The sequence below is a fragment of the Aspergillus udagawae genome (assembly GCF_001078395.1).
Source record: "Aspergillus udagawae IFM 46973 DNA, scaffold_4, whole genome shotgun sequence".
Lineage (NCBI taxonomy): Eukaryota > Fungi > Ascomycota > Eurotiomycetes > Eurotiales > Aspergillaceae > Aspergillus > Aspergillus udagawae.
In genome coordinates, this window is record NW_025091267.1 from 1699468 (window position 1) to 1726151 (window position 26684).

At 48.5% G+C, this 26684-nt stretch overlaps 9 protein-coding genes across 9 annotated transcripts; 4 read left to right on the plus strand and 5 right to left on the minus strand.

Annotated features, from left to right (window-relative positions):
• Positions 1 to 433: 433 nt before the first annotated feature.
• On the plus strand, positions 434 to 2500 carry Aud_005988 (WD40 repeat domain-containing protein; the record flags this gene model as incomplete). Its single annotated transcript, XM_043290897.1, has 3 exons — positions 434 to 473; positions 536 to 2189; positions 2278 to 2500. 3 exons carry the CDS (start codon positions 434 to 436, stop codon positions 2498 to 2500), a joined length of 1917 nt encoding a protein of 638 aa, XP_043146832.1.
• A 444-nt stretch (positions 2501 to 2944) lies between these two features.
• Positions 2945 to 4003, minus strand: Aud_005989 (uncharacterized protein; the record flags this gene model as incomplete). The annotated part of the gene is made up of 1 exon (XM_043290898.1): positions 2945 to 4003. The coding sequence occupies one exon, from the start codon at positions 4001 to 4003 to the stop codon at positions 2945 to 2947; it is 1059 nt and encodes a 352-aa protein (XP_043146833.1).
• Positions 4004 to 4443: 440 nt separating this feature from the next.
• Aud_005990 (PRP38 family protein) lies at positions 4444 to 5187 on the plus strand (the record flags this gene model as incomplete). Its single annotated transcript, XM_043290899.1, has 1 exon — positions 4444 to 5187. The coding sequence occupies one exon, from the start codon at positions 4444 to 4446 to the stop codon at positions 5185 to 5187; it is 744 nt and encodes a 247-aa protein (XP_043146834.1).
• A 544-nt stretch (positions 5188 to 5731) lies between these two features.
• Positions 5732 to 7358, minus strand: Aud_005991 (heme-dependent oxidative N-demethylase family protein; the record flags this gene model as incomplete). Its single annotated transcript, XM_043290900.1, has 3 exons — positions 5732 to 6212; positions 6274 to 6739; positions 6830 to 7358. 3 exons carry the CDS (start codon positions 7356 to 7358, stop codon positions 5732 to 5734), a joined length of 1476 nt encoding a protein of 491 aa, XP_043146835.1.
• Positions 7359 to 8689: 1331 nt separating this feature from the next.
• Aud_005992 (uncharacterized protein) lies at positions 8690 to 9022 on the plus strand (the record flags this gene model as incomplete). The annotated part of the gene is made up of 1 exon (XM_043290901.1): positions 8690 to 9022. One exon carries the CDS (start codon positions 8690 to 8692, stop codon positions 9020 to 9022), a length of 333 nt encoding a protein of 110 aa, XP_043146836.1.
• A 768-nt stretch (positions 9023 to 9790) lies between these two features.
• On the plus strand, positions 9791 to 11371 carry Aud_005993 (F-box domain and ankyrin repeat protein; the record flags this gene model as incomplete). The annotated part of the gene is made up of 1 exon (XM_043290902.1): positions 9791 to 11371. One exon carries the CDS (start codon positions 9791 to 9793, stop codon positions 11369 to 11371), a length of 1581 nt encoding a protein of 526 aa, XP_043146837.1.
• A 985-nt stretch (positions 11372 to 12356) lies between these two features.
• On the minus strand, positions 12357 to 13481 carry Aud_005994 (WSC domain-containing protein; the record flags this gene model as incomplete). The annotated part of the gene is made up of 3 exons (XM_043290903.1): positions 12357 to 12938; positions 13037 to 13314; positions 13376 to 13481. The coding sequence occupies 3 exons, from the start codon at positions 13479 to 13481 to the stop codon at positions 12357 to 12359; spliced, it is 966 nt and encodes a 321-aa protein (XP_043146838.1).
• A 5784-nt stretch (positions 13482 to 19265) lies between these two features.
• Aud_005995 (uncharacterized protein) lies at positions 19266 to 21288 on the minus strand (the record flags this gene model as incomplete). Its single annotated transcript, XM_043290904.1, has 4 exons — positions 19266 to 19526; positions 19618 to 20209; positions 20264 to 20348; positions 20403 to 21288. 4 exons carry the CDS (start codon positions 21286 to 21288, stop codon positions 19266 to 19268), a joined length of 1824 nt encoding a protein of 607 aa, XP_043146839.1.
• A 1187-nt stretch (positions 21289 to 22475) lies between these two features.
• Aud_005996 (DNA-directed DNA polymerase eta) lies at positions 22476 to 24497 on the minus strand (the record flags this gene model as incomplete). The annotated part of the gene is made up of 1 exon (XM_043290905.1): positions 22476 to 24497. One exon carries the CDS (start codon positions 24495 to 24497, stop codon positions 22476 to 22478), a length of 2022 nt encoding a protein of 673 aa, XP_043146840.1.
• Positions 24498 to 26684: the final 2187 nt, after the last annotated feature.

Consider the following 26684-nt stretch of genomic DNA (forward strand, 5'->3'; position numbering starts at 1 on the left):
GGTTTCTGGCGATTCTGATATCCCATCATGGCGCTAACCCAAGATAGGCAGTTGTGGCCTTAGGCACAAAGCGGGCAATCAACGTGACTGACATCTGGGGAAAATGGATATTGGCCCATTCTATCGGCAGAGGATTAATGGCTTCATTAGGCACATGAATAAAGAGTCTAGTATCAATCCTAGATTTTTCATACTGTGGCTACTGGATTTATCTCTCCAAAGCCCAGGAGAAGTGATTTCATGTTCGAATTGAGCCATGAGTCCATAATTCGCAGCAATTCCTCCACCCAACCCAAGAGGCATCCCTGCGCCTTATCGCAAATCCCAACTGTTCGGACTGCATAGCGATTGACGCATCGAGGATAGGCTCCAACTCATAAATTCGGTGCTTGCGACTCTGAATCTCAGGAGCAAGGGGTTCTGCGACGTCAAAATGACCTCAATCGGGGACGACGATGATCGAGATCTTGCGGGTGAGCCCTTCACCCGTTATCCCACGATTCTTGAAAGAGTTACTGATGACCAGGCGACATAGGCTCGCAAGATGGAAGCTCGGACGACGAAATGGAAGACACTCTGAGAGACGCAGATGACGCAGGGAATGATAATGATGCCGATGGAGATGCCGACGCCGATCAAGATGCGGAAAGCCCTTCAAATACCAGCCGCGCATCCGAAGGGCCTGGTATCGCATCTCAAGCGAATCCTGATATTCCAATGACCTCCCCTGGCTCTACAAACATCACATCCGACTTGACCTCCGTATTTCATCCTCAAGCTCGTCCGGAATGTCTAACAGCATCCACCTATGACATAGTACCGACCACGGCCGCCCCTCATAGTACATCGATAAACGCAGTGACAGCAACAGCCGACATGCGATGGGTGTTTAGCGGAGGGTCTGATGGATATGTACGAAAGTTCAATTGGGTCGATTCAGTCAACAGCAAATTGATGCTGACCGTGGCGCAACGACATCCCTTCGTCGATAGCGTAATGAAGGCTGGCGTGTTGATGACATATTGGGAGTGCATGGATGGACACGCGGTGTCACCAGTCTATTCCCTAGCTAGCCATAGCGAAGGCCTATGGCTATTATCGGGGTTGGAGTCAGGCAGTATCCGTCTGCAGTCAGTTCGTCATGATGAGGGGAAAGAGATCGCTCTCCTGCAGCAGCATACTTCGGCCGTCTCGGTACTGCATCTGACCCCAGATGAGAAGTCATTGCTATCCGGGAGTTGGGACAAGCGAGTGTTTGACTGGGATTTGAATACTGGACAGACGCGGCGTGTCTTTGGTGCCAGCGCCGGGCAGGTCGCGGCGATCGAGATTCGGCCAGAATCCACTATTCCTGTTCCAAAAGATACATCAGAGCTGCCTCAGACGAATGGCACCTACTCATCAAACTACCATGCCAGCGGCACCGACAACTTCAATTCCATGGATACATCGAACGATTTAGGTGAAGGTGGCGCTGCTGCAAACCCGCAGGCGGGATCCCCAGCAGATTCTCTCTTTGGCGGGGCTGATTCATTGTTCGGCGATGCAGACGGCGGCGGTGGTGAAGGTGCGGGGACATCGGGAAATGCGTTTGGAATAGATGAGGATGACGAGTTTGGCAAAGCTCTTGCCAACGGCATTCTTCCAGATGCCGATGCTGATGCTGATGCCGATGCACATGGTGAGCCCGACATGATGGATCAACAAAATGGGACCGCAGCCGGCAACGCAAGTGCTGATGCTACCACGACCAACCCAATGACCGAATCTCTGGGGACTGAGCTTCCAAACGTTCCGTCGCAGCCGGTGACGAACGGTCTACCACACGCGGAGGAATTAGAGCCACATTCACAGACCCAAGAGTCTGCTGCATCAACACAGCAAGAGTCGAACGTAGTAACAGATCACACCTTTCTTGCCGCGTCCATCGACGGCACAATCAGAGTATGGGACAGACGGCAAGCCGATCCCGTTGCTCGGATCACACCCTACAATTCTCCACCATGGTGCATGAATGCATGCTGGTCTCCGGACGGGAATTATATCTATGCAGGGCGTCGAAATGGAACTGTGGAGGAATTCAGTCTTCATAAAGGTCTACGAGAGCCTGAGAGGACCTTTAAATTCCCCCAGGGAAGTGGACCGGTGACGGCGCTCAAGGCGATGCCCAACGGGCGACATATTGTTTGGTGAGTAATATTTCTATTTATCTTCGTTAACTACTACAGTATCTTTGTCTCTCACCGTCATCGCATCCGGCTGACCAATTGTTTCCAGTGCGTCGCATGATATTCTTCGATTGTACGATTTGAAACACGAGCAAGTCGCCCGCCATTCCACTGTACCTTTTCTCATCATCCCTGGGCACCGCACAGGGACTATATCACAACTATATATTGACCAGGCTTGTCGGTTTATGATCTCGACAAGTGGTAATAGAGGCTGGGAAGGCAATACCACCGAGGTTTTGCTGGGCTACGAGATCAACGTTCCTCGATGATTCCTTTTTCTTTCCTGTCATATATAATATATCCCGGCAGATTTCCGTCATCTTGTTCGCTCCTCATTTGAGGTGGACAGACTGTCAATGTTTCTTTCTGTTTAGGCTATCTTTAAGGGGAACCAGGTCATGGCATTCATTGATTGCATGTGCTGGCCATTGTTCATGATAGCGCAACGAACGGCATTGAACATCTAGACAGTCTCCTAGACTATAGTGTTTACTTATACTAAATCTTAAAATTTGGCAACACTTCCGATAAGAGATACGTGGTATGGAATGATGACTATTCGTATTTGCATTCGCGTATATATATAGGTAGGTAGAACACTCCTACTTCCCAAAGTGATAACGCCACAAAGTGTAATTATACCCAAACACCTTCCAAGAACCAAACCAAGAGCACGCAAGATGGTCACACGAACGATCATAAGAAAAATGTTGCTAATCATGAGCAATTTCATCAAAGTCGACGCCTTCGCAAACTTCATGTTGCTGTGCTCTCCAGGCACCGAACAGCGGATTCTGCGCCCACTGAACATGACCTTCCCCATCCTGCTCAAAGAAGACATACCCTGGTTCATCATCGGGCTCATTACCCTTGTCCTCAGGTGAGTGGACACCCCTGGGACTGGTGACCAGACCCCCGAAGCCCGGGAGAGCTACATTGGGGATATGGCCGCGGGCCTCAATCTGTCCGTTCTTCACGTTGTTGACCGTGATCAGGTACACCGGCGGAAGCACAGCATCACGGTCCGGCCTAAGAGGCATGGGGATCCACGCTTCATTATTGAAGGACTCGGCACGATTCTTATCATATTTCAGGGGCAATGGCCGGGAGAGGAGCATCTCGTCTAGCTTGGCAGTGTCGAGCAACAGACCGGGTGTTCGGACATATAGCACACTGTCGTACTGCATGAACTGGATCTGGCCTAGACGAAGAAGTTTGGTATCTGTCGGTTTGTAGCCCGCGGACGTGGCCGCCGTCATGTCGATGGGGAGAAGCCAGACGTTGTACTTGATGCTTGCGGCTCGGAGCAAAGAAAGAGCTGTTGTGACGGAGTGCGAAACCTCGTCTGATGACAGCAGATCCCATTCCCGAGGATACATAAATAATCGGTCATTTATTGCTGTGTCGTTTGTAGCAAGTTGTTTGAAGAAGAGGATTGCGGAGCAGATATCAGATGGATTGGGCGAGGACAGGAGTTGCAGATATGCGTAGTTGCCTCCTGCTCCAGGCTGCGCATGATGAGAGACATGCTTTTGCTGCTTCTCAGGTATCAGATCAGACAGAAAATCTTGCTCGCGTTTTTGAAATGACGACGCTGCTGATCCGTGGCCGGTGATCGGGTCTGGAACCGTGGGAGGTCGAAGAGCACTCTGGATGCTTCTGACAGACTGTTGCTGGAGAACGTAGCCGGACAGAAAAAGGAGAAGAGTAAATAGGCAGACCACGCCAGTGGAGAGGATGACTGAGACTGTTGAGGAGGACAGAAGCACCATGACTGTGTGTAACTTGAAGTGCACATCAGTCGGTATGCTTGGACCGATCTAGTTTCCGTTTCGGGTAATATGTGTTGATGTTCCTGAGATGCACGAGAGACAGCGACGCATGAACTGAGCATCGAGCACACGAATATAAACACCACCATACACAATTAAATTATATACCATAAATCATCAAGATCGTTATTGATAAAAGTCTGTATTTTGAAGCCACAAAACCTGCTAACAGCGGACCTGAGACACAGGTTGCATCACCAGCTCCTCCGCTTTACCTCTCCGCTGGTTGCCCGTGCGACTATCGATAAGAGTCTCCGTCTTGGCACAGCCTCGGCGCCACAGCCACAGCTGATCTTCCTGCTTTTCAAAGTTTCTGGTCTTTTCTTCGCGGACAACCTTTGAAGTCGCATCCACATCGGCACTTTCCGATTTTATTCAACATGTCCTCCCATCGTGCTGATGCGAGTACCCTCCTTGACAATCGTGGCTATTCAGGGCCCCTGGTCCGCGGTGTCAACCCCGCCACATTGTTCGAGAAAGCCGTTCGCGACCGCATTACAGACTCATATTACTGGAAAGAACAGTGCTTCGGTTTAAACGCAGCAACACTCTGCGATCGCGCAGTTGAATTGACATCTATCGGCGGTACATATGGTGTCGCCGAGAAACCCACTCCGTTTCTTTGTCTTGCGTTCAAGTTGCTGCAACTCAACCCCGAGCGTGACATCATCTTGGAATATCTCAACTACACCGATCCGGGCAGTGACGAAGAGACAGAGGCCGCGGCGGAGGATCAGGCTCGAAATGGCGTGGTTGGACAACGGGGGGACTTCAAATACCTCCGCGCCCTGGCGGCGTTCTACGTGCGTTTGACCTTTGACCCAGTCGACGTCTACAAGACACTGGAACCACTCCTTCTCGACTACCGGAAGCTGAAACGACGAGTGCGCGACACGTTTGTGCTTACCTATATGGATCAGTTTGTCGACGATCTTCTGACGAAGGACCGTGTGTGCGGTACTAGTCTTTGGAAGTTACCGGCACGGCAACAGTTGGAGGATCTGGATTTGTTGGACGAGCGCATCAGTCCATTGGCCGACGAACTGGAAGAATTGGATAAGGAGAGCGACCAAGGCAGCCACGATAGCGAGTCACGGTCTAGCGGGGCGGCTGAGGACGAGTGAGCGGGTCACTGGACCCCATAATCGGCATCTCGAAAATCTCTTGACACGCTACAATTCTTGGCCGCCATTGTCACTCAATATACGGACTGATGCGTACCCCGTTGCCAATCCAGCTCCTCACGCGCTCGCGCCAGTCAGACTGGCGCGAGCTAGACAGGACAGGGGGCGCCTCATTATCAAGCGGACTCAAGGCATCCTCGTCGCCAGGTGCTTATTGAAGCTATCCAGAGTCACAGTCGAAGCTTAAGGAAGCCAGAGCCAATATGTGGTGTTGCTGGAACTTCCTGGGCAAAATAATGACCTCCGATTGAGTTCAGAAGTCTATGGCAAACCTCACCAAACCGCCACCAGGTGATGATCTTGGTGCAGCATGTCGAATATTCTTGCTTCAATATGACCTCGACTCTACATATCATGTAGATTGCGTTCTTGTTTGCTGTAGGTATGTGTATAGCTAGAAGCAGCTTGGTATCCATTGATAATAAAGATTATACAGTTATACAGAAGCACCAAGAAGATCATTTGGACCACTCAAACAAACTAATTAAAAACCTTGCTGGCGATGCCATTTGTCCTCCCAGTTCCTGAACCAAGGGCTCTCGTCCAAGGTAGCCACTTGCCAATTTTTGTCTACGAGACCTTGCCCCTCTTGCTCCTTAGCCCATTCTTCAAGCTTCGGAAGCACGATATGCTCCACGTGCCATGTATTCTTATATTTCATCAGATTGTCTTTTCCTTCCTTGAGGACCTTGGCTACCAAGGCTGGTACGCATGGTTCATCACGGAATTCGGACACGGGCGTGAATAGTGCCTTGAAGTTGAAGACGACCGCTGCCGACAGAGGCAGACGTCTCAGTGTCTGCCAATCCACTCGCAGATTGCAATCAGCCAACTGCAGGCTGGGGTCTTGAGAGAAACGAAGTTTCTCATGAGGATCCCCCGGGGGCATATACAGAGGCTGTCCGACCTCTAGACCCCAGGACCCTCTCTGGATTGGTTTATCTGTTGGCATTTTGGAGAAGAACCTAGCAGAGAACTTGTCAGCGACCCCTTGGGCTTGCCGCTCTCCTTGTAGCTTGGACCTACCGATCCATAGAGAATTGCATCTTTTCCTTATAGTCCGGAATCGGCTCATGGATTTGATGGAGCTGAAGCCCTAGTTTCAATCCAACATTCCATCCTAGAGCAGAGCAAACCACTGCCGCGCGGAGGAAATAGAAGCCTGTCTCCGCATCCCGCAGCATGATCGCAAAGTCTTCGGGGACATTGTCGAGGAGAACCTCCAAAGGATGCTTGGCTCTGATGTCTTGCTCGGTGTCGAGGATCTTGTTCTTGAATATCCTCTTGCCCTCTAGCGAGAAGTACTGAGGATAGCGGGCGCACAGAAACTGCAAGACCATTTCCATCAATTCCTTGCAGGCTAATTCAGACCCTGGAAGATAGCCGAGCAGTGATGAGCCGTGTTTGGCGTATAATTCCTTGCGTTGCGCGATTCGAGCTTTGTATGTGCCTTCGAGCTCAATCCACCAGTCCGTTTCCATTTTCGTTAGTGCTATACGTAGGGAAATACCGACTGTCAGCTCCTAAATCCGCTTTCGGGGGTTTTCTAGTGGACGGTTTGTTGCTGGTCAGGCAGGCTTACACATGGTTTGATGGTATGTCCACCGGAACGGACGATATGGCCTCGGTAGGGCCTTGTCAATGACAAATTCATCGTATGGATGGGGCAAAGGCACGCCACTTAGGGCTGCATAGTCCGGGAAGTCTCCTAACCTTTTGATCTCCTCTACTGAGAACCCTGTCGGAGTATACCTTTCTTCTTGACAATTTCGGTAATCCATTGTCATCGGCAGAATGAATCGTCTGACTTCGGCTTCATCAATCTCTTTCGACTCTGCCGGGCTCTCTCGCAAGGCAGCGAGGGCCTGCCGACGCTGTGGTGGTAAAACATTGGCATAGTTTACTTGGGACACAGAACCGATCCCTGGCTTCTTGTCGGGTGATACAGATCTTGGAGGCGTTCCAGCAGCTGACGTTTTGCGGCTCTGAAGACTTATTCTCGGCCAGACTTCTCTGCGTTGGGATCGATCGAAAGTGAAATAAAGCCCAACGAGCGCAGCCAGGGCCAGACCGGACAACCACCAGTCACCGAGCATACCGAATATCTGCATCCTCATGTGCCTTGTGAAGCGATATATAAATGAAAACAGACATACAACATGTAGCTACGCCTGTTCGGAGGGCAAAAGTGGCCACAAGATCTATGAAAGGGATTATATCTCTAAGGATGTCTTCTGTGGTATAAAAAAGCAATCAAACACGGACACGAGGAGTGTGATCGAGCAGGACTTCTCTCTGCTTCGTGTTTCCAAAGATATGCTCTATCGTGACCTGCTTGAACTTACTACGTTCGGTGCGGAGAAGCAGATATCAGATGCGGATGAAGGTGAGAGCAACATGATAAGACCATAGCATTGGTTAGAATAAACCTTCGGATCCGATTTCTTATAGTGTACTGCGACCACGTTAGCGTTGACCACTCAGCTTTGTTGTAGCAGTAGCAACATCAGGACACTGGCCTTTCAGCATGCCGGTGCGCATGTTGTAGAACCATCCGGCTTCCCTGTATCCAATGTTTGGAGAGCCATCCCAGACAAGAGACAGCGAGCTTTCCTATCATCTACTGTTATATCTCACCAGCTGCCAGCCCCATTTTCGAGATCCCATGGTGAGTCTGCAACTCATTCGATATCATTCATGATGTCATCGTCGTAAGGATAGAGCTGCAGATACATCTTCAAGATCCGAGGCAGGGAGCGGGGGAACCCAGTCGGGAATGTTTTGCCCGTTTGGGAAATGCGGACAGCGCTTTGTCTTCTAGCAATGAGAAAAATAAAGATAGGGGAGTGTTATATAGTTATAGTATTACCCTAAAGATATTATTCTTCTCTTACTTCTATCTTAGTTTCTTCTTATTATTTACTGACCATGACTCTGTTTACTTTGATATCTTAAAAGAGAACTATATTAATACTATAATATAGCCATAATCTATAGTAGTAGGTCTGTTTCTAATCTAAAAGAAAGGTAAGGTGAAAGAGAAGTAAGAGAAATTATGGTTAAGAATAATATAAAGATATCATTATTCTCTTACTATTATCTCAGTTCATTCTTACTATTTACTGACCTTGACTCTGTTCACTCTGCTCATTAAAAGTATCAAGCATGATTCTATATACAGCCTCATCTTCCCCTTCGCATCTCCCCATCTACATCTTCCCTGCTCATCTACCCTTCTGTTAGAAACACATTTCCAACATCCACCAATGGATGACGAACCACAATTTTCTTTTGACTTCTCGGACATACCAGACACCGAACGGAAAGACACGGGCCCGAAAGGAAGGAAAGTGCAAAGTACCAAGAGAGAATTACAGGAGGCACTGAAGCTGCAAGACGACCATGAATGGATCGAATGGCTGCGATCTGACATCGTAAAACCATGGTGGACAGAGCTCTGGGCGCATCTCAGCAAAAATATGCAAAGGAGAGAGGCAAAGGGATCGGCGAGATTCAGAACCGGATCTTGACGGGCGAGGCCTATGGTGTGCTAAAATATAGCAAGCCACATCCTAAAAAGGATGAATGGGAAGATGCAGATCACCTCGCGCGGTTCCACTTTAACGTCAAGGACATAAACCTACGATCACAGGAGGGGGTCTTCTTCGGTAAGAACTTCACTGATGAGATGATGGACAGGATTGTGTGGGCCTTGAAGGGCTGGCTCTGCAAGATACATGCACAGTCATACATTGATAAGGTGGAACTGCAATAACGGGGACAACAATGCTTTGTGGTCTTTATTGCTTTGTCGTGCCTTGACTTTCACATAGATTCATTCATTTACAATAGAGAGACACTCTCTTACAGCGCATGTCTTGATAAAGAAAAATAAGGACAGTTATTGGCTACCCATCAAGGATGAGGTTTGACTCTTTGTCACCTCGTCACGGTGCAGCTACTTTCGGAGCCTTCGATATCCTTAAGATACATCTCTTCCCTTGGTCTGTGGCATTCAGTCCGCTCTAGTCCTGAAAATGTACAAAGCCATTGACAATCTCTTTGTTCAACGGGCAAAGGGATGTCTCGCAGAAGACGAAAGGACAAGGTCTTTCTTTCGGTAGTTCCTCGAGTTTCATCCTCGACATTGACGACGCCGTTGAGGAAAAGTTTTTGCCATTGAGAAATCTAGTTTGTGAGACTTACAGTCTTGCAACGTCCCTTAAAGAGTCTTTCATTCTGAGCTTCCATAATGTGCACCAATGAACAATGTCTCTTAAGAGTCTTTGTCAGGGATCTCCAAACCCTCTATTGTACTCACAAGTTATTGACTCATAGTCGTGCAGGAAAGCAGAGAGTACATTAGGGATGTCTCACTTGGAGGAATATAAAGCAAGTGTGAAAGCTCACAGATGTGCCATGTCTTTTTCAGCCAACATATCACTCAACCCTTCAACAATCACCCAAAGATATTCTATACAATCCGCACAATTGACCACCTCCATTGACATCTTTCAAGCAAATAGTGACTCCCTAAGCAAAAATGCCACAACTTGAGCAGTTGCCTATGGAACTTCTCCTGGCGATCACTGACCACCTAGATCCTCTATCGGTGGCCAGTCTCGGCCAAACCTCCCGGAGGCTCAACGGTACGTTGCAACGTCTCCTAGCCAGAGCTGCCAAGCAGTATGCCCTCGCTGATGAAGCTGAGTACAGACAGCGGATCACATTTCACGAGGATGGAAAGGGTATTCGTACTCGAAAACGGACGCACAGGGTGCCTTCCCAGCCGCTCGTTCAGGCCATCCGGCGTCATCAACTCAACAAGGTAAGAAACTACCTAGAAGCAGGTGTCGACCCGAACGCCTATGACTTGGACGGACACCGCATGCTTTCACTGGCAGTCCGCGCTAAGGACGAGCCAACCGTGGACCTTCTGCTTGAGCACGGGGCCAACCCTGCTTTGAACGACGTGTGCGCGCCATATAACTCGCCTGTTCTTGAGGCAATAAAAATGGGCGATGATATAGTCAAAAAGCTGATAAGTATGGGAGCCGATTATACTCAAGCAAGGGTCACACACGCCCTCGCTGGTCGTTGCAGTCTGGATGTCATCAAACTTACCATTGACAAAGGTGCTGACTTTGGACAACCCAGTTTTGATGGCAGGACGGCGATCCACCACGCTGCAACAAATGTTAACCACCCAGATGTCCTTGAATTCCTCGTTGAACAGTACCCTGCGCTGCTTTCCTCCCAATCTGCCAGGACATTTCTCTGGTCAGCCATCTATAACGGCAGCGCTGAACTCGTCAAAACTCTCATCACAGCCGGTGTTGACATCGCCGGCGACACCCCCATCCACTCTACCCTTGCTAGTTGTTGCAGTCTGGACGTGATCAAAGCCGCCATTGACAAAGGTGCAGACTTTGGACAAATTAGCCCGGATGGCAGAACTATAATCCACTATGCTGCGACAAATACTAACCACCCAGATGTCCTTAAATTCCTGATTGGAAAGTACCCTGAACTGCTTTCCTCCCAGTCGACAAGGGGCAAGACAGCTCTCTGGTCAGCCCTCTACGAGGGCAGTGCCGAACTCGCCAAAATTCTCATCACAGCCGGTATCGACATCAACATTAGGGACCACGCCGGCAAAACCGCCCTCCATGCCGCCCTGGAATTCAGTCATCAGGCGGTTTACCAATCAATGGAGTATGTTGGCCGAGAAATTGCGGAGAGAAGCGTATCGATCGCCGCCGCGCTGCTCGAGCATGGAATCCAGGTTGGTATCCCCGATCAATGGGGCCTCACAGAGCTCCACCATGCGGTGCGCCAGAACGGGCACTATTGGTTGCACAAGAGCATGCCCAGTATCGTGCGTCTGCTGCTTTCCAGGAGTACAGTAGACGTCAACGCGCTAGGTCCTGGCGGTCTGACTCCTCTGCATCTCGCGGCTAAGGTCGGCTGGCTAAAGGTCGTGAGGATTCTCGTCGAGGAGGGCAATGCGGACGTCACCGAGACGGATAATTATGGTAAGGTGCCTGCACATCTCGCACTGGAATCCCCGGCTGTCTTGAAATATCTCTTGCGGCGGGCAGCTAACAGATCCTCTGTCATCTAGACTGTGATGAGAGAATGAGCATAGAACTGTCCGAGTCGAGTGCGTCAATGGGAGGTATGTACTATCCAGTCCCTTTTCTTTCCTCGCGGTGCTTGCTGATCTCAGGTGTCCGTGGTTGGGAATGGTCGGAACTTGTCTTCTGGGTTCTTTGGACGGCGTCGGTCTGTTTTAGTCTGATTTGCCTCATTTCTTGCTTTTGTTTCAACAATCGAACTGCTAGCCGCAAGTTTGTTTTTGGAGATCTTTGCTGCAATGATATCACATAGCACTAGGCGTGCCTAGTCCCATTTCAAAGAAATACGGTACACCTATTACACATCTGCCTCACCTTGAGAACTTGAAGTCTCAATTACTCTGTATTCATCCGGCTCACAATTCTATTTTGACAAGAAACTGAAGGAAATTCGTGAGCTCTGACGAATGAGAAATGCACTCGAACAATAAGACGGGAAGAGGAGAATTCCCTAGGGGATTAATGATGACACTAGCATCAAGCAGTCTGAAACCCATTATGTACTCCCACCAATAACACAGCTGCCATGCACTTTCTGATGTACACAAGTACACAATGCTCAGTGGTAACAAAACAGTGTGAAGCTCAAAAGGAATGTAGGCTGGAAATGAGGATCGTATCTCATTGAGGAATGAAAATGTACCCCTATTAGGATGACTTGACTTGACTTGTCGTTCATATACTCGCCGATGCTCCACTGATGTTCCGAATCGCAGCCATAGACGAGTTGAATGCCCGGGAGCTTGCAGTCATTAAGACCGAAAAAAGGCCAATGCTTCAAATGTAAGGAAGAAAAGAAGGACTATGTGACAATTGGGTATCATAAGACCGCTGATTTCGCCGAGTCGCACAAGTTGAATTCACAAGGTAAAGAGCTTCCAATATGCATAAAAGCAAAGAAATTCGTAGTGCACGGATTCCGTGCTTAATCGGGGTTTGTCAGCTATGAAAGAAATATTAGTACCAAACCCGTCAAGATGTGCGCACGACACGGGAAATACTAACCCGCAGCACCGGACGCGAGTAGTCTTCATTATCCTGGAGTGACACGTCGCTATCCCGACGCCCACCCCCATAAAGTACAGTGTCCGTTTTCAAGCGGTTATCAGTGAAAGTTGGCATACGTTGGGGTGTTATCGAAGACCCGGCGGATAACGTGTGACTATGCCCATCAGAGAACATGCCCTTCACGATACTCATCTGAGAGCCCTTGCTTTGCCTTCCGTCGAGCAGAACGTTCGAAACGCTCGGATCGGGGCTCTGAGCTCGCGAGCGACGTTTGGATGCAAGGACGAAGAAGATAATCGCGATGACTGCCGCTAAGCCACCGACAGAGCCAACAACAGCGCCGGCAATAGTTCCACCCGAAACTCCAGAGCCTCCATTTTGTGAATCCGACGAGGATGAGGTCGCTGTCGCAGCTGGTTTCGCATCCGAGACTGTTATAGTCTTCACTTGACCAGCAATAGTCTGAACCGAAACAGTATCTTGAGTAGTTGTAGGTGCTGTGGTAGTTGTTTTAGAGTCGGTGGTCTGTGTACTGGATTTGTCGGACTATACTGACGTTAGCAATGAGAGTTCAAGGGCTCCTCGGGGTGGTCGGCAATAGATGAGTCGCGTGGGGACGAAGTTCAATGCAAAAGACTACTGACCGTGGACTTTGTCGTGTCTGTTGACGATGGAGCAGCTGCTGTGCCTGAAGGATTATGTACAGACATCTGAATATAAGCATACAGGCCCTTAGAGGCATCTCCACAGCTGTCTGTCGGATATCCTGGACATCCTACGGCACAATCGGAAATGTCGGTGTTCGTAGCTTTGTTGGGGGCTATGTTCGAGCACCAGCATTCTTTACCCTGGAGGATTGCGAAGGCATAATCAGCATTGCAGGTCTGCGTGCAGAGTCCATTCGACTGGTAGATGCTGATGTCTGTAAGGAGAAAAGATCAGATATCACTTGGTGGCAGAGAGAGGTCGTTGGGGCTACCTACTGGCAGAGAACGAGGAACCGGTGTTCACGGAAGAGCAGTACGTGATATCGGAAACAACTGGCGATGCAAGTAAAGCAAGCAGCAGAAGACTCAAGTCGAAGAACATGGCGAAATTGGATTGGCAGGTGCAGATTAGGAGATATTGTATTCCAACCCCTACTTTTGTGTCCTGTCCGTGTGCAATTCTGGTTCGGCAGACTTCTGAAACTGTCCAATCGTTTTAACTGTCCCTCCCCTGATTATGCTCAATGTGCACCTGGTCCTGTCACCAAGGAATTCTGTATTTGATGGTCGGCAGGTGGAATAGAATAATTGTTAGATCGACGAAGCGTTTATGGTAAGCTCTAAGACGCTAAGAGCATATGCTCCGTGGGTAAATGATGTCGAAATAGGTCCAACACCTCAGAGAGTGTAATAGTTGATTGTCCAACGAACGTCCCCAGTCCCGTAGATAGATAACCTCTGGAACCTAAGAGTAGTTTAGTCGTGCCGATCCAGCATGAGCCAGGGTTTTGATGGCACCTAGAGAAAAGAAAAGGTGCAAGTTCAATCAGGAAGGCACTCACAGGATTATTCTGAAGCTGGAAAGTCTCCAAGGATTCAGGTTGGAATTAAACCTGCTTTTTCTTGTGACGGGGCTCAGAACGAGGCATTTGGCAGAACCGGAGAAGCCGACGAGAGGCTCCTAGGCACGAGCCAGAGTGAATGTCGAGCGACCGATAGCTGAGCGACTGGGAAAGTGGGAGGAGCTAGAACGAAGGACTAGAACGAAAGACAGGCAGAGAAGAAGCGAGTGGAAATTCCCGGATGTCAACAGAAACGGGAAATCAGAAAGAGAATGAGATGGATGAGGGAGAAGGAGGATGTGGTTTGACAGCGGGAGAGTCGATTAGGATTGAACAATGATAAGGTTGCGAGTTGGTTGGGTGAATTAATTTTCGTCCTGCAGTGGAAACTGGGAACTTAGGAAGCAAGTATTTAGCACCTTGTAGACCGGGATCTTGTTTACTAGGTACGTAGTCTCCAAACTTAAAAATAACGATAAGAATAATCATAATAAATAAAAGACAATCAATACATTGTGGTACGATATTATAAAGTTGAACCATTGAGGTGCTGTTATACCTTACCGTCCTTTCTAAAATGACAGGAATGTCTATACGGTAAGTACTTGTAAACAAAAACAATGGCCTAAATTGTGACAGGATAAGTGGATCCATACGGTCTCTCAAAGCGCACCTAAAGCAGCCTCTAAGATGGATCCCAGGAAATAATACTTGCGTAAGCTGCGTCTCTTGCTACAGTAATTTGCTATTTCAGCACAAACCTGAAGCTCAAGGGAGAAGAAAAGGGAGTTCATATCTGACAAGCAGGTCACCTTGCAATTTGAAATTGAAACCCAATCCCGTACTCCGTACCTGGGGAATGGAAATATGAGGCACATTCATGGATATATGTGAGAGAAATTGACATACCTAGTGCCGACCTTAGCATCCTACCCACAAGGCAGTGGAGCTCTGCTGGCCAGACTGGGAGACCGCGACAGCCTTTTTTCTTGAGAAGGGCTTGTGGATTTTTGTTTCCTAAAGGAATAAGTACGACATGATGTGACTGATTATTATGAAGATTTTGTAGACCCTCCGAAACGGGTACGTTCAGCCTTCATGATGCGGTGATGTCTGCTGGTACCGGCCCTGAGGATGCCGATGCTATTTAAGTTTCCTGCCATAATAAGGTTGGTTTGAGTCTGAGATAGGACACTGTTAGCTTCAAGCACTGTCTATCAGTCTATGTACTTGTCTAATCAGCACTTTTCGACCATTAATAATGCAAAAATGTTCTACCAGATCAAAGATCAGTCGGCGCGTTTATTTCAAGATTCAGCCGCCCATTGGACAATCTGTAGAAAAATACATTCCAGCAAAAAGAGTATTATTATATGTTAATGGGGGTTAGGTAGATGATATGGTAGGTACCTTACTCTGTACTCCGGGTAAAAAAATCATAAGGAGCAACGGGCCTCATATTGCTGCCTTAAGTGTTTATATAATGATCAATGCTTGCTACACATGCTGCTACATGAGGTCTATTTACCTACCTACTTCATGTGAATCGCTGTTTCCCGATGCAAATGAATGTCAAGTTGAAACCACTTAGATAGATCTTAGTCAAGCTCGAAGCTTAAGTACGTTGAAAGTATAATCATACTGGCATGCTTCGACACAGCCATGGTATTATCTGACTACTTTGGATCAAATCATAAATATCAATTTCTTAGACCAAAGCCTTGTGGCACAACTAAGAGATATACCTTATCCCTCCATCGGCCGCGTCATTCCATTCAACAGTTCAGCGGTTTGATAACTTGGGCATACGTAAGGTGCTCTCCGTACGGGTACTGGATCTCAATAACTTTACATTCTGCAATGTAGACTGAAACTTTGAGAGACTATTTCAACTATTCATATTGCTTTTCACATGCATAATTTGTATTTAAGTAATTACAAAACTTACCTTACAGATGATACTGGAAAATGGGATCTGCCGGTCATACCGTTAATTTCCAAGCAACTCAGCGCCCTAGACTGGAGCACGGACTCCGATATGAAAACTCTCATTGGATTCTGCGGGACCAAGCCTACACTGTAGGTGGTACTAATTCCAAATCGCACATACCGTGCGATATACCTGGACTCCGTTCCTAAGGTAAATGCTCAGGGATGTCCGAGCTGGATCAAGCAGATGAGGCCTGAGAATAAAAACTGATCCAGTATCTGAAGGAGAGCTTTAGAATGAGTGGATTTCCAAGTCTGAATCATCACTTCCCAGCCACGCACAACGACATCAGGAAAATGTATCTAGAAAAGTGGAGCACCATCTTGGCAACTGGGTTTCCGGATTCTGGAAACAAATGGGTGGTCTAGAATGTTAATTCTGTACTTAGAGCATTTGATAGAAGTAATCTCAGCTCTCATGCTTCGTCCTGCATCTGGCCTTATAATCAAGCATCATTTAAGGTACGTGGTATATGGTTGGCTATGTTACCCTACCAGGGTACCTCTTCGATATCCCGTACTGGTACCCAAGGGCGGCCACCGAGGAAATCCATGGATGTTGTAAATGATAGACCCTAGACTGAATGGACTCATGACCCAAAATATATCTTCCACCCATGCTTTGATTCGAGCGGCAGAGGGACAGGAACGTGAAACTGCTATGCTTTTTGGCGCATGAAGGCTACATCCATGAGATCATCGTGATGACAAACACACATGAAAGTTTAGGTGTCACGACAACACAGAAGCAAGCCGGCGATCTGGATCTAGAACTCTAAAGGCACGCAATTGCTGTGTTCACAGTGTAATGCTTTTCGTGGAAATACAATAGCAATCCACCTGCAACTCTGTCGATGTCACTAGTATTATTATTATCAGCTGATGTAGCTGAACATATATTTCTGGTGTGTTCGTGATATGCCCACTATTGGAACCATGTCCCTGTTGAGACACTATACGCAGCCTATCTTTTTCTATTTACTGCCCTGATTTACTGCCCTGAAGATCATATCTCATCATCCCATTCCACCCCGACGTTCGGGAACGGTTGCGCGAACTTGCTCAATTAAATCAATTTACGACGTCACCTTGGTTATATGATCGCTACCTGGGCACTCTCAGCTCAAGTGCTATTCATGTGACTAAACAGAACAATTTAACTACAACGAATCACCCTAGGGTTGAAAAGGCCAATCAGACCAAAGACGTACAGAATATAAAATATGCTTCCCACAATTTCCGGCTTCCTGCAGACGAAGGAACCCGCACTTATGCGAAGCGAGAGTTGCATCGCTGCAGCCTGCAGCACTTACAATCAAACTCTACTTCTGACCATTTAAGTCGTACAAAAGCAAGTGACGACAACCCTAAGATAGTCTCTAGTGGCATGTCTCGTCGATTGATAAGGAAGCGAGCCCCGCCTTTTGAATTTCTTTCTGGTCTTCGTTGACTCATTCGCGACCTTCCTTAGTTTGAGCTTGGTGGAAGTGACAGGCAGTCATGGGAGCAAGGAACGTCTACTCCGCAGGTACTACTTAATATTGTCACCCTGAATAAGTAGGTAGATAACGACAATGACTTACAAGGCCCTATGTCCGAGTCTACTCTCAAGAATACTGCGGAGAAGGCATCTGCCAACTTGGCCACCACAAGTGGAAAGCCTCCTGAGCTTGTTCTACATATCTGGTTCGACTTGGGGTTAGACAAGGCATATGACTTTGTACGCGACTTGAAGTTTACCATCATGTGGCTTTTGTCAGCATACAGAACTGTTGGGAAGCTTCTCTAGACACCTAGAACAGGACCTGTAATGGTGGTACCTTAGACTAAGTACAAAAATATTGACATTCGTAATTTTCACCGCTCCCACTAGCTTTCCAACAACCAGTCGATCCTCCATCCTTCATTTCTTTTGATTGTGGCTGAAGGAATGAAAAGTGGAATTCTGAATGCCCCTCGATTCGCCGATTGGCCATTGCCGATCCCTTACTCAATAGAGTCCCGACACTATCTGGACCTTTCCCAACACCGGCTAACTATATTCAGCTCTCTGCTCAATCAATTTCCTCAAGAAAGACAGGTTACGGGTGAGCTGGCAGAAGTAGGAGCGGTTCATTCCTTCATATCTTTGTCATTCTCATCCTAGGAGGTTATACAGAGATTCCAACCGGAGTCAAACCCCATCAGACGCAGAACAACAACAAGCCGAAGCGAACAGAACGAGGCAGAACTAAAATAGCACCTGTAGTTGACACTTGACCACTAAGTTAGCCTAATGCGTTGTGCCAATGCAGCCATTCCCGTTCCGCTGATATATTTCCATTGTGGAAACCAATCTTTGACTTCTGTGGCGTCCTTGCCCCCCACCTCCTTTTATGTCATGGCAATACGTTTCGCGTCTGGTCCTAAATTTGGAGTTGTTATGGAGTGGAATTGTACTGTGGTACATCGAAGTTTTGGACTCCGATGAGTAAGCTGTTCTGCTTGGAATCGCTGTGTTTGGCTGTCACAACGAACTATAGGCTGTATCTTTCATCCCTTGCCGCTGCAGGCCTTAAGTCGACTGGCACCAAAACATCGGTTGCACAACTGATCAACACCTCATAGCTATTCAAGGTAGTTGAACTACCTAATGTGTGAATGGAGTCTTGGTGGAGGATTTTGTCTCCTTTGCCACACTATGGTCGTACTCCGTATGTCTTAACTATCGCTCGCTAGATGCATAGTACAAAATACGCACATCATGTTTGGTAACATGCATCAAGCAGGATCATTTACCATACATGAAAGCAAGTACGGAGTATGGGTCCTGCCCTGCTAATACAGTATCCACAAATTCTGAGACAGTTGATCGGTCATTCGGTGCCTTGGACTGCATGTTTGGAACATATCGAATGGCACTAGAGGTTCTCCGTGGATCCACGTCATCTGCCATATAAATAATTCATGAAGGCTGCGGGATAGTCAGGTGTGGATAAGGTGGTTGATTGAGAATATCTATCAATTCCTCGAATATCATTTGACAGCTACTCTTGATACGAGCTGGGCATGCCCTTGATCTCCTACTATTGCTTCAGAGTACTAGATAGACCAGGGGCGTGCATTCGCTGACCTGACAGACCAACATGCGTCTGCTGATGGTCATAAGAGCACCCGGAAAAAGATAGAGCGATAAATCTCAAGAGGTAACTGACAAACAGGAAGGGAAAAAATTCGGGTATCTGTTGTCGGTATCTATTTCAGGCTCAGAATCATAAGAGGATTGAAAACGACGGACCGACCGTCTGACGAAGCCACACTCCAGTCATTCTCAACGGTGGAGCGAACTTGCTCCGTCACCATCTGTTCAACGGAGCCGGAGCTGGTCTCCATCGTCCTTCTTCGATAATGAGCTCCCGCTCTTTCTTCAGTCTCCGCTCATCCCGAGGTCGGAGACGCGGAGACACCGGCCTCCCCGGTAACACGGGAGCGGGTGTGACTGGTTCAGGTGCGAATGGAATACGCATGGAGGCTCGCTCCCTACTGATCTCCTGAATTCGCTGGCGTCGTGCACGGCGGATGTCCTCCGATAGTGCGACAAGGGCTGATATATCGTCCTATGATTGTGGAGAGCTGTCAGCTGGGCCGGAGGCAGCCACGAAATTTAGAAGGGGAAGTGTGGGCTTGGACAAGAGGGCCTAGACTCACATATCCAAGATACGAGAATATGTAATAGAACGAGTCCGTTTCCTCGTATTCATAGCCAGCCCGCTCAATGGCCTCCTTGACCACCAGGTCCTTGGTGATTTCTGTCCAGAGACGATCTCGTTTGTCTTTTACGCCAATGTATCGCCGTCCGATTCGACCATGTTTGCGGTCGATTGTCTCGTCAGACAGTCTTCCGTGGCCGTTGACGGATCGGGATCGCCGTGTGGATACACGCCGCTCCCGTCGCATCTCCTGGTCTGCGCTGCCATGGCTTCCTGAGTCAAGCCGGATTATCGCTTTATCTTCAACCGTGACTGTGGGTGTGCTCCGCCGCTGGGGCCCTCCCGCATCGCGTCGGGTATACTGTTCCTCCTCGAAGACTTGGACCTCTTCATCACTTTCGTGGTGTTGGGGTTGACGCTCCATAATTAAAACGTCCTCTTGTCGGTTTGAAGTCTTGAACTTAGCGTGAGTGATGTCGATTTCGTTCTCACTCTTGCTGTCAGATTCCGAAGATGAAAGGATGGATGGAGGTGAAGCATCATTGCGTCGTTCTATAATGATCTTCTCTTTTGCTGGGCGTCCTCGTGTACTATACAGAAGTAAGAATGTGTTTCAAATTTCAATGGAATGATTATCGGCTTACCGATGACGAATCTCCAACTCCTCGAAGCTACTCGGAGAAGAAGGCTCTGGACTGGGTGCGCGTGGTGCACGAGGCAATTCATAACCTGCGACGGACGGGAGATAAGCATCCGACTTGAGGCCTAAATGTCACAACTTACCATCGTTGATGCGTTCACGAGATGTAACATGAGACTTCCGAACTTGCGAGAGTTCTCTCGAACTTGGCGACTCCGGGGACGTCGATATCCTTCTTTCTCGTATGGTAATATTTTCCTTTTCCTTGAATCTCCCCGTTCGACCCCTCCTCCGCTCATCTCTTCGGATAATAATATCCTCTTCATCCTCTTCGTCTCCATCCGGCTGCCGTTGAAATCTCGGTTGTAAGTGTGCTGCTGGTGTACGTTCTCTAACATCACTGTGGAGCCTAGTATGCTCCCGCCTGGAATCAGGCCCACGGCGATAAAGCTCATCTCGCTCAATCTCAAATTCCGAGTGTTTCATCCGCGAGCCTTTCCTCCCTCTCTTGTCGCGACGTAGGCGTACGAATTCCTCCTCGCTATCCAGATTACGTCGCGGTTTCGACGGCCTTTCTCTCTGCAGCTCAACTTCTCCCTCGTCATATTCGTCCCCTGTATACCTCCGTCTTTCCAATTCCTCATGGAAGTAAATGTCCTCCTCCTTAGGGGCTCTCCTATGCCGAGGTTGCTCACGACGCTCATGCCTGTCCCGCTCGTAACCCCTCAATGTCTCGCGCGGAGCCGTGTCCATCTCTTTTTCCTCCCGCTCTCGCATCACAGCCAGGGGGCCAGGGTTCCGCGGCGGATCAAAGCTCTCGCGAATAAAGTCGGGCTTTGACCGTTCTCGTATGTGTAGGCGTTCCAGCTCTTCCACGGGAAGCGGGGCGGACATTCGACGTCCATATTGTGATTCATCGTCTTCGGCGAAGCGCTCGCGTCGAGACCGCCGCGGACGTCGATAGGTATCGCTCTCTTCCTCGTAGAGGTCCTCCTCGTAGTACTCATGGTTTCGTGCTCGTCGGGACATATCCAAAATCCGAGAGATGCAAGACTGTCACCACTGAAGCGAGATAGAACCTGAGCGATGAAAGTAGTGCGGTTTTATTGTGTCGTGCTTTTCTACGCATCGAAATCATTGGTGAGGGGCACTGCACGAGGGGTAATAGATGGGTCCGACGACCGCTGGCAAATATCGAACGAAGTCGGTCGATGATAAACTTCAGAAGCTGCCGAGGGCCAGAAAATAATTACAGGATGAGTAGCTTGCTGCGACGTAAAGAGCATGGATTGAGCCTTGCCAACGAACAAGTTCCTGACCCCGCGGCTGCGTTGCTGATGTCATGCAGCCGTGCAGTAGTTAACTAGTCATTTTCGTTGAGGCGTAGACACGAGCAATCAAGCAAAGAAATTGAAGCTGCGACAATTTTCGATAGGAACTAAAGCAGGACGTAAAAATGCCGACCTTGAAAATAGGTTCATACTTCTGTCTGCACGGTTTCTTGAACCGTGGTTCGCTGACATTGGGTCAACTCAGGTACCAATGAGCTATTTGGACTGACCGAATTGATGATTATAAGATGAAAACTACGGCATCTCGCTTGGCAATGGCATTGATTAAAGAGCGACATGCTGTCTGCAATCTTTTAGGTATATATTCAACCGTAGACTAACGTTCTCGCTACACGTTAGACCTCTTGGTTGAAACATCTTAGTTGATCAATATAGTGGTAACGAGCAAAAGTCTATATGATGACATTAGGGGTTATCGCCTCAATGCACAGCCAGGCTCAAGCTGCAGCTTTCAGACCAAGTCTGGAGAGCCACAGACAGCCAATTAAGCGTGGATAATGCTTTTCTGGCTCACAATGTTAAACTCCCTAAGAAGGCTATTGACGGGAATGACGCTCCTACACACGATGATTATACACTGGGCAGACCGATAATCTCCTAAAAGCTCTGAGGTAATCACATCTAATAATCTGGAAAGGTTTGCAATAACATCAACGCAATCCATAGATCGTGGAATGCTTCATCCAGGAAACGATCAGGCACCATCAGTCAAGCTTAAAAGAGTGGGATTGATATCGGTAACACTTGAACCTTCGTAGGTTAGGCAAATAATGCGTGATTGATATGCCCACACCATTCGCAGTAGGGCCGCTACCTAGTAGACCGGGAGACTGTCAGACGTTAGAGCCAGAGTTAATTGAACCATCATCCAAAACTGAGCCGGGTCTGTCCCTTCTCCGGCTTTCCGCGAGCACTTCGACCACCTCTTCCACGAGCTTGAGGCGTATCCGAAGTATTCAGACGCGACACCTGCTGACTCTTTCTAGTTGCTTGTCTTTCTTCAAGTTCGAGATCTTTGGCGAAATGCCAATCCTCATGCTCGTTCTGGTCATCGATTGGGAGAGATTTCTGGCACCTATTGCAGGTATATGAGGCGGATGAAGTCGCTATCGCTTGAGCACCTGGCAAGGATGACTCGCCTTGAAGGGCACCTGTACCGTCATCTTCATTTTTCTCACCGGGCTGTGCTGAATCTGAGTAAAAGGAGATAGCTTCAGAGGCAAATTCAGAGGGTGAATTGAAGAAGCGCCTGATCCCGCTGCTGTCAATCTTCCTCCGCTTTTCGACATGGTGATCTGATCCTGTGCGTCCCGCTGAGTCAGGATTTCTCGTGACCTGAGCGGCACCTTTCGCCGGTTCACCGCGAAGTAAAAAGCTATCTATCGCCTGATTCTTGTTGACTCCATCTTCAAAGCCGCCGACGCTCAAGGAGAGGTTGGCACACGGCCATGCACGTCCGTCGCCTATGACCTGCCGGAGCAATGTTCTACCAAGTTCGAACAAAAGACTCTCGTCGATTGTTGCTGAACCTGGAATGGGAAGTTGGCGAGAGCGTACTTGACCACCTTGTCTATGATGCAAAGCGACGGTTCTCGGACGGCGTCTATTTTCAAGCACACCGTCCTCAACAAGGCGACCGTAGATATCGGCCGCGAAGATCCGCAACCACTTTTCGGCCTGGTCTGCGGAATTGATGCTCGGCCTGAATGACTTTGCGGATAACATGGATTTGATCTGAGTCCTTGGATTCACCTCGCTTCTATCCTCACCACGAATAATTCCGTAGAGCCAGCTGGCAGTGTCGTCATCAAGCTTAGCACGAAACTGCTCGAGTGGCACTTGTAGCAGATCGCTCACTTGCTCTGTACCGAAGAGAGTAGCCACCTGGTCTCCGAGTTTGCCTCCAAGCATTCTGATCTTGGTAAACTTGTAGCCTCCCAGAAAATTCTGAATCGCGCGGTTTCGGACGATTGTCTGCTTGTTTGGCTTGTTACAAGCGCTTCCCAATTTGGCCATCATCTTGTTTCTGGCGACGCCCCCAGAACAGGTATAGTTGAGCTTGTTCCATACAGCTGCCCGGACTGACCGAACAATCTCCGAGCCTATGAGCATGGCAATATCGTCCCAGTCAGGATCATCAACTTCCGTCTCATTGTCGTCAAGGTCTATCAAGCAGTCTTCGGTACTCCATTCCAACGCCGTCGTCGGAGGGCGAGGCAACGGAGCAATGCGTTCGTCACCCTGCGGTCCGATACGTAGTTCCGGGTGCCGCTGAAGCAATAAAGCGTATACGAGCGGCGACAAGTCGATAAATACTTCATCAATACCGGCCTTTTCGAGGATAGCAGATTGGACTTGATAGTGCAAGCCGATTCCATGTTCGCTGTCCATGAGGTCCGCGTGCCACCTTGAAAGCTCTTCCTTCATCACTTTCAGGATCCTTCGGGATTCTGCACGATACGGATCCAGGCATACTTTATCTGTACTGATATTCTTGAATGCGTCTTTCCTGTAAGCCCATTTCCCGCCTTCTCCCTCGCGAAACGTGGCAACGTGCTGCAGAACGATCTCGGGACAATGCTTCTGCGCTTCGCTGGCTGACATCATTCTGCTTATCCCGAAGGATCGAGCCGGATAATTGATGGCGATGAGCGAATCCCATTGCCGTACAGCGAGAGGCGTCTCCTGCGGCGTTCCCAGCCGTACCATCTCACATTGTGCATAAAAGGCATCTAAGTCAATATGAGCAATTACCCTCAGTGGAGTCGCTGTTGAACCCTGACGAAGAAGCTGTAGTTGGCGGTAAGTGAACTGAGAAGGGCGTTTCAGAGAGCTGCTGGGCGAAGACGACAGAGCGGCAGAGGGATCCGGAGACGAGCGAGACATGTCGAAGCGGACTGTACCATAGTCATGGCGAAGTCTGTATGTATCAAGCGCTATGCTTGAATTTGTGAGTGTAACGTCGTCGATGCACCATGTTTTGGCCTGGAAAATTTGGTTCTTGTCGAGCACGTCAAGACGACTCCAAAGACATGGGTTCGGGATATCTTGGCGGAGATCCGCGCTACTACCCGAAACAGTTAGCCCCGATGCGGTTGAACATGGACCTGAATGACAATCCACTGTTCCGAATTGATGGAGAGAGCCATGCGTCCATGTCGAGCTGTGTACAAATTCTCGCCCAGCTAGGCAGGCAGAATTTGAGCGGATGGAGGTCTATAGGTTCAAATGCGCTGAAGTAGATTATTCCAGCTGGATATCTCTCTGCAAGTACGTAAATGTGCTCCAGAAGAAGGTTTAAAGCCACGTGACCAGCTAATACTAATCACGATTCGCGCACCACACCTTCGCAGCGAAAGAGTTCAAAGCGAAACAGTCGAAACAACGTTGTCCTCAATTAATCAAGGCGTCTTCCCGAGCAAGGGCACTACGAGACAATCACGTCTGAGCGCTCCGTAGTTAGGTTGACTCCATCGTTGACCAGAGAGCTTCAGGAGGCCCGGCAAAGGATGGTAGGTCTCAGTTCGGCAACTTGTGTTCCATGCAACTGCAAGGCCGAAGGATAGATGCATCAACCAATGGAGATCATGCAGCACAGAGAGGACACCTGTTGCGATATCATTTGAGCAGCAGATATGTGTGTCTCAGCACTTCTACCGCTCGCAAGGCATGGATCATGAAGACGCCATGTCTGGTGATGGTCTTTGAAGAATAGAAGAGCCTTAGTAGGGTGTACAAGGCAATTACGAGCGCGCCATTCGGCACGCGACCATCAATGCAGTAGTGTAAGGACTAAGGAAAGGGAATTTCGCTCATCAACTCTGTACTCGATTGTGAAAATGGCCTGTACCAGAAGTTCTGAGTCTGCTGTCCTGGTTTCCAGTAAAGCGTGAATCACGTAATCATGCTTTAAATGACACCTTACAAACAAGATCGAAGGAGAAAAGCCAGAGGAGGCGAGGATGTTGCGTACTCTGGAAAACTGAGAAGAATGTGTTGTATCATCATGAAGAGAAACTAGTCACGCAGCCAACCAAGTGAAGTCAAGCGAGGGTGCTGAAGTACGATGATGTAGATGTAGTAAGTACCTTAGTTGAGGGAACGGACATAGTAAGCTATTGGCCACAGGAGATCATGATGACCACCATCAGAGGCGACAACAAAGCAGGGGTTTCAACTTCCAAGAGTACCTCGCATGCACCGGCCATACTGAGGCGGCTGTCACTGGAGTTCCAGTATCTCAAAAGTACCACTTTCTCACATGATGAATTTCATCCATGGAAGAAGGGTAGAAAAGCGCCCAGCACAACCAGAGGTAGATTAGCGGCCCGGTGCGGGTACATTTGTTACCTTAAGATTGGCGCACTTGAAGCCTTGGGTCCATATGCTTGATCGACGAATGAGCGGGTTGGGATGCCCAAAGGCCCCTCTAGCCCGCCACGCATTTCTGCCCAACTGTGCACTCTGCCGATTATCTGCCTGCTACCGAGCACTGAGGGCCAATCCCCAACGCCCCTCCTTCGATGTGGTCTGCCATTTCTTCAGCTACAGTTCCTCAGTGCTCAATCCTCCCTCCGTAGCTGACTGGTACTGACAATAATATTAAGTATCTTGAGCTAGAAACTGTACAATAGATTCCAAACTGGAACAACTGGACATGCATATGAGGTGTTTTCAGGAACTCTTCGAAGTGCGAGCTACGGAAATGAGTCACTCGGTCGATTAAACAATGATTCAGATATATAAGCGAAAACTGGAAAAGACTTAGGGACAGATTTACCTTATCACCCCTAAAGGGACGGACAAAGCATTGAGTATCATAGTGCGGCTACGCAGCCTCTAGATACTCCGTTGATACGTTATGTGCATGTTTCTATCTACCTCCAACTCAGTGTTGCCTTTCTCGAGTCTCAAATTTCCCACCTCTTCTTCTATCCGCTGGCTGGAAGGCTAGGTAGTATGACAGCAGGTATATTCAGTGCAACTTGACACCTTGATCTGCATCACTCGAGTTAGGTTCTTCATATTCCTGATCTATTGAATCATAGCCAATAGACCATCAATAAGACTTCC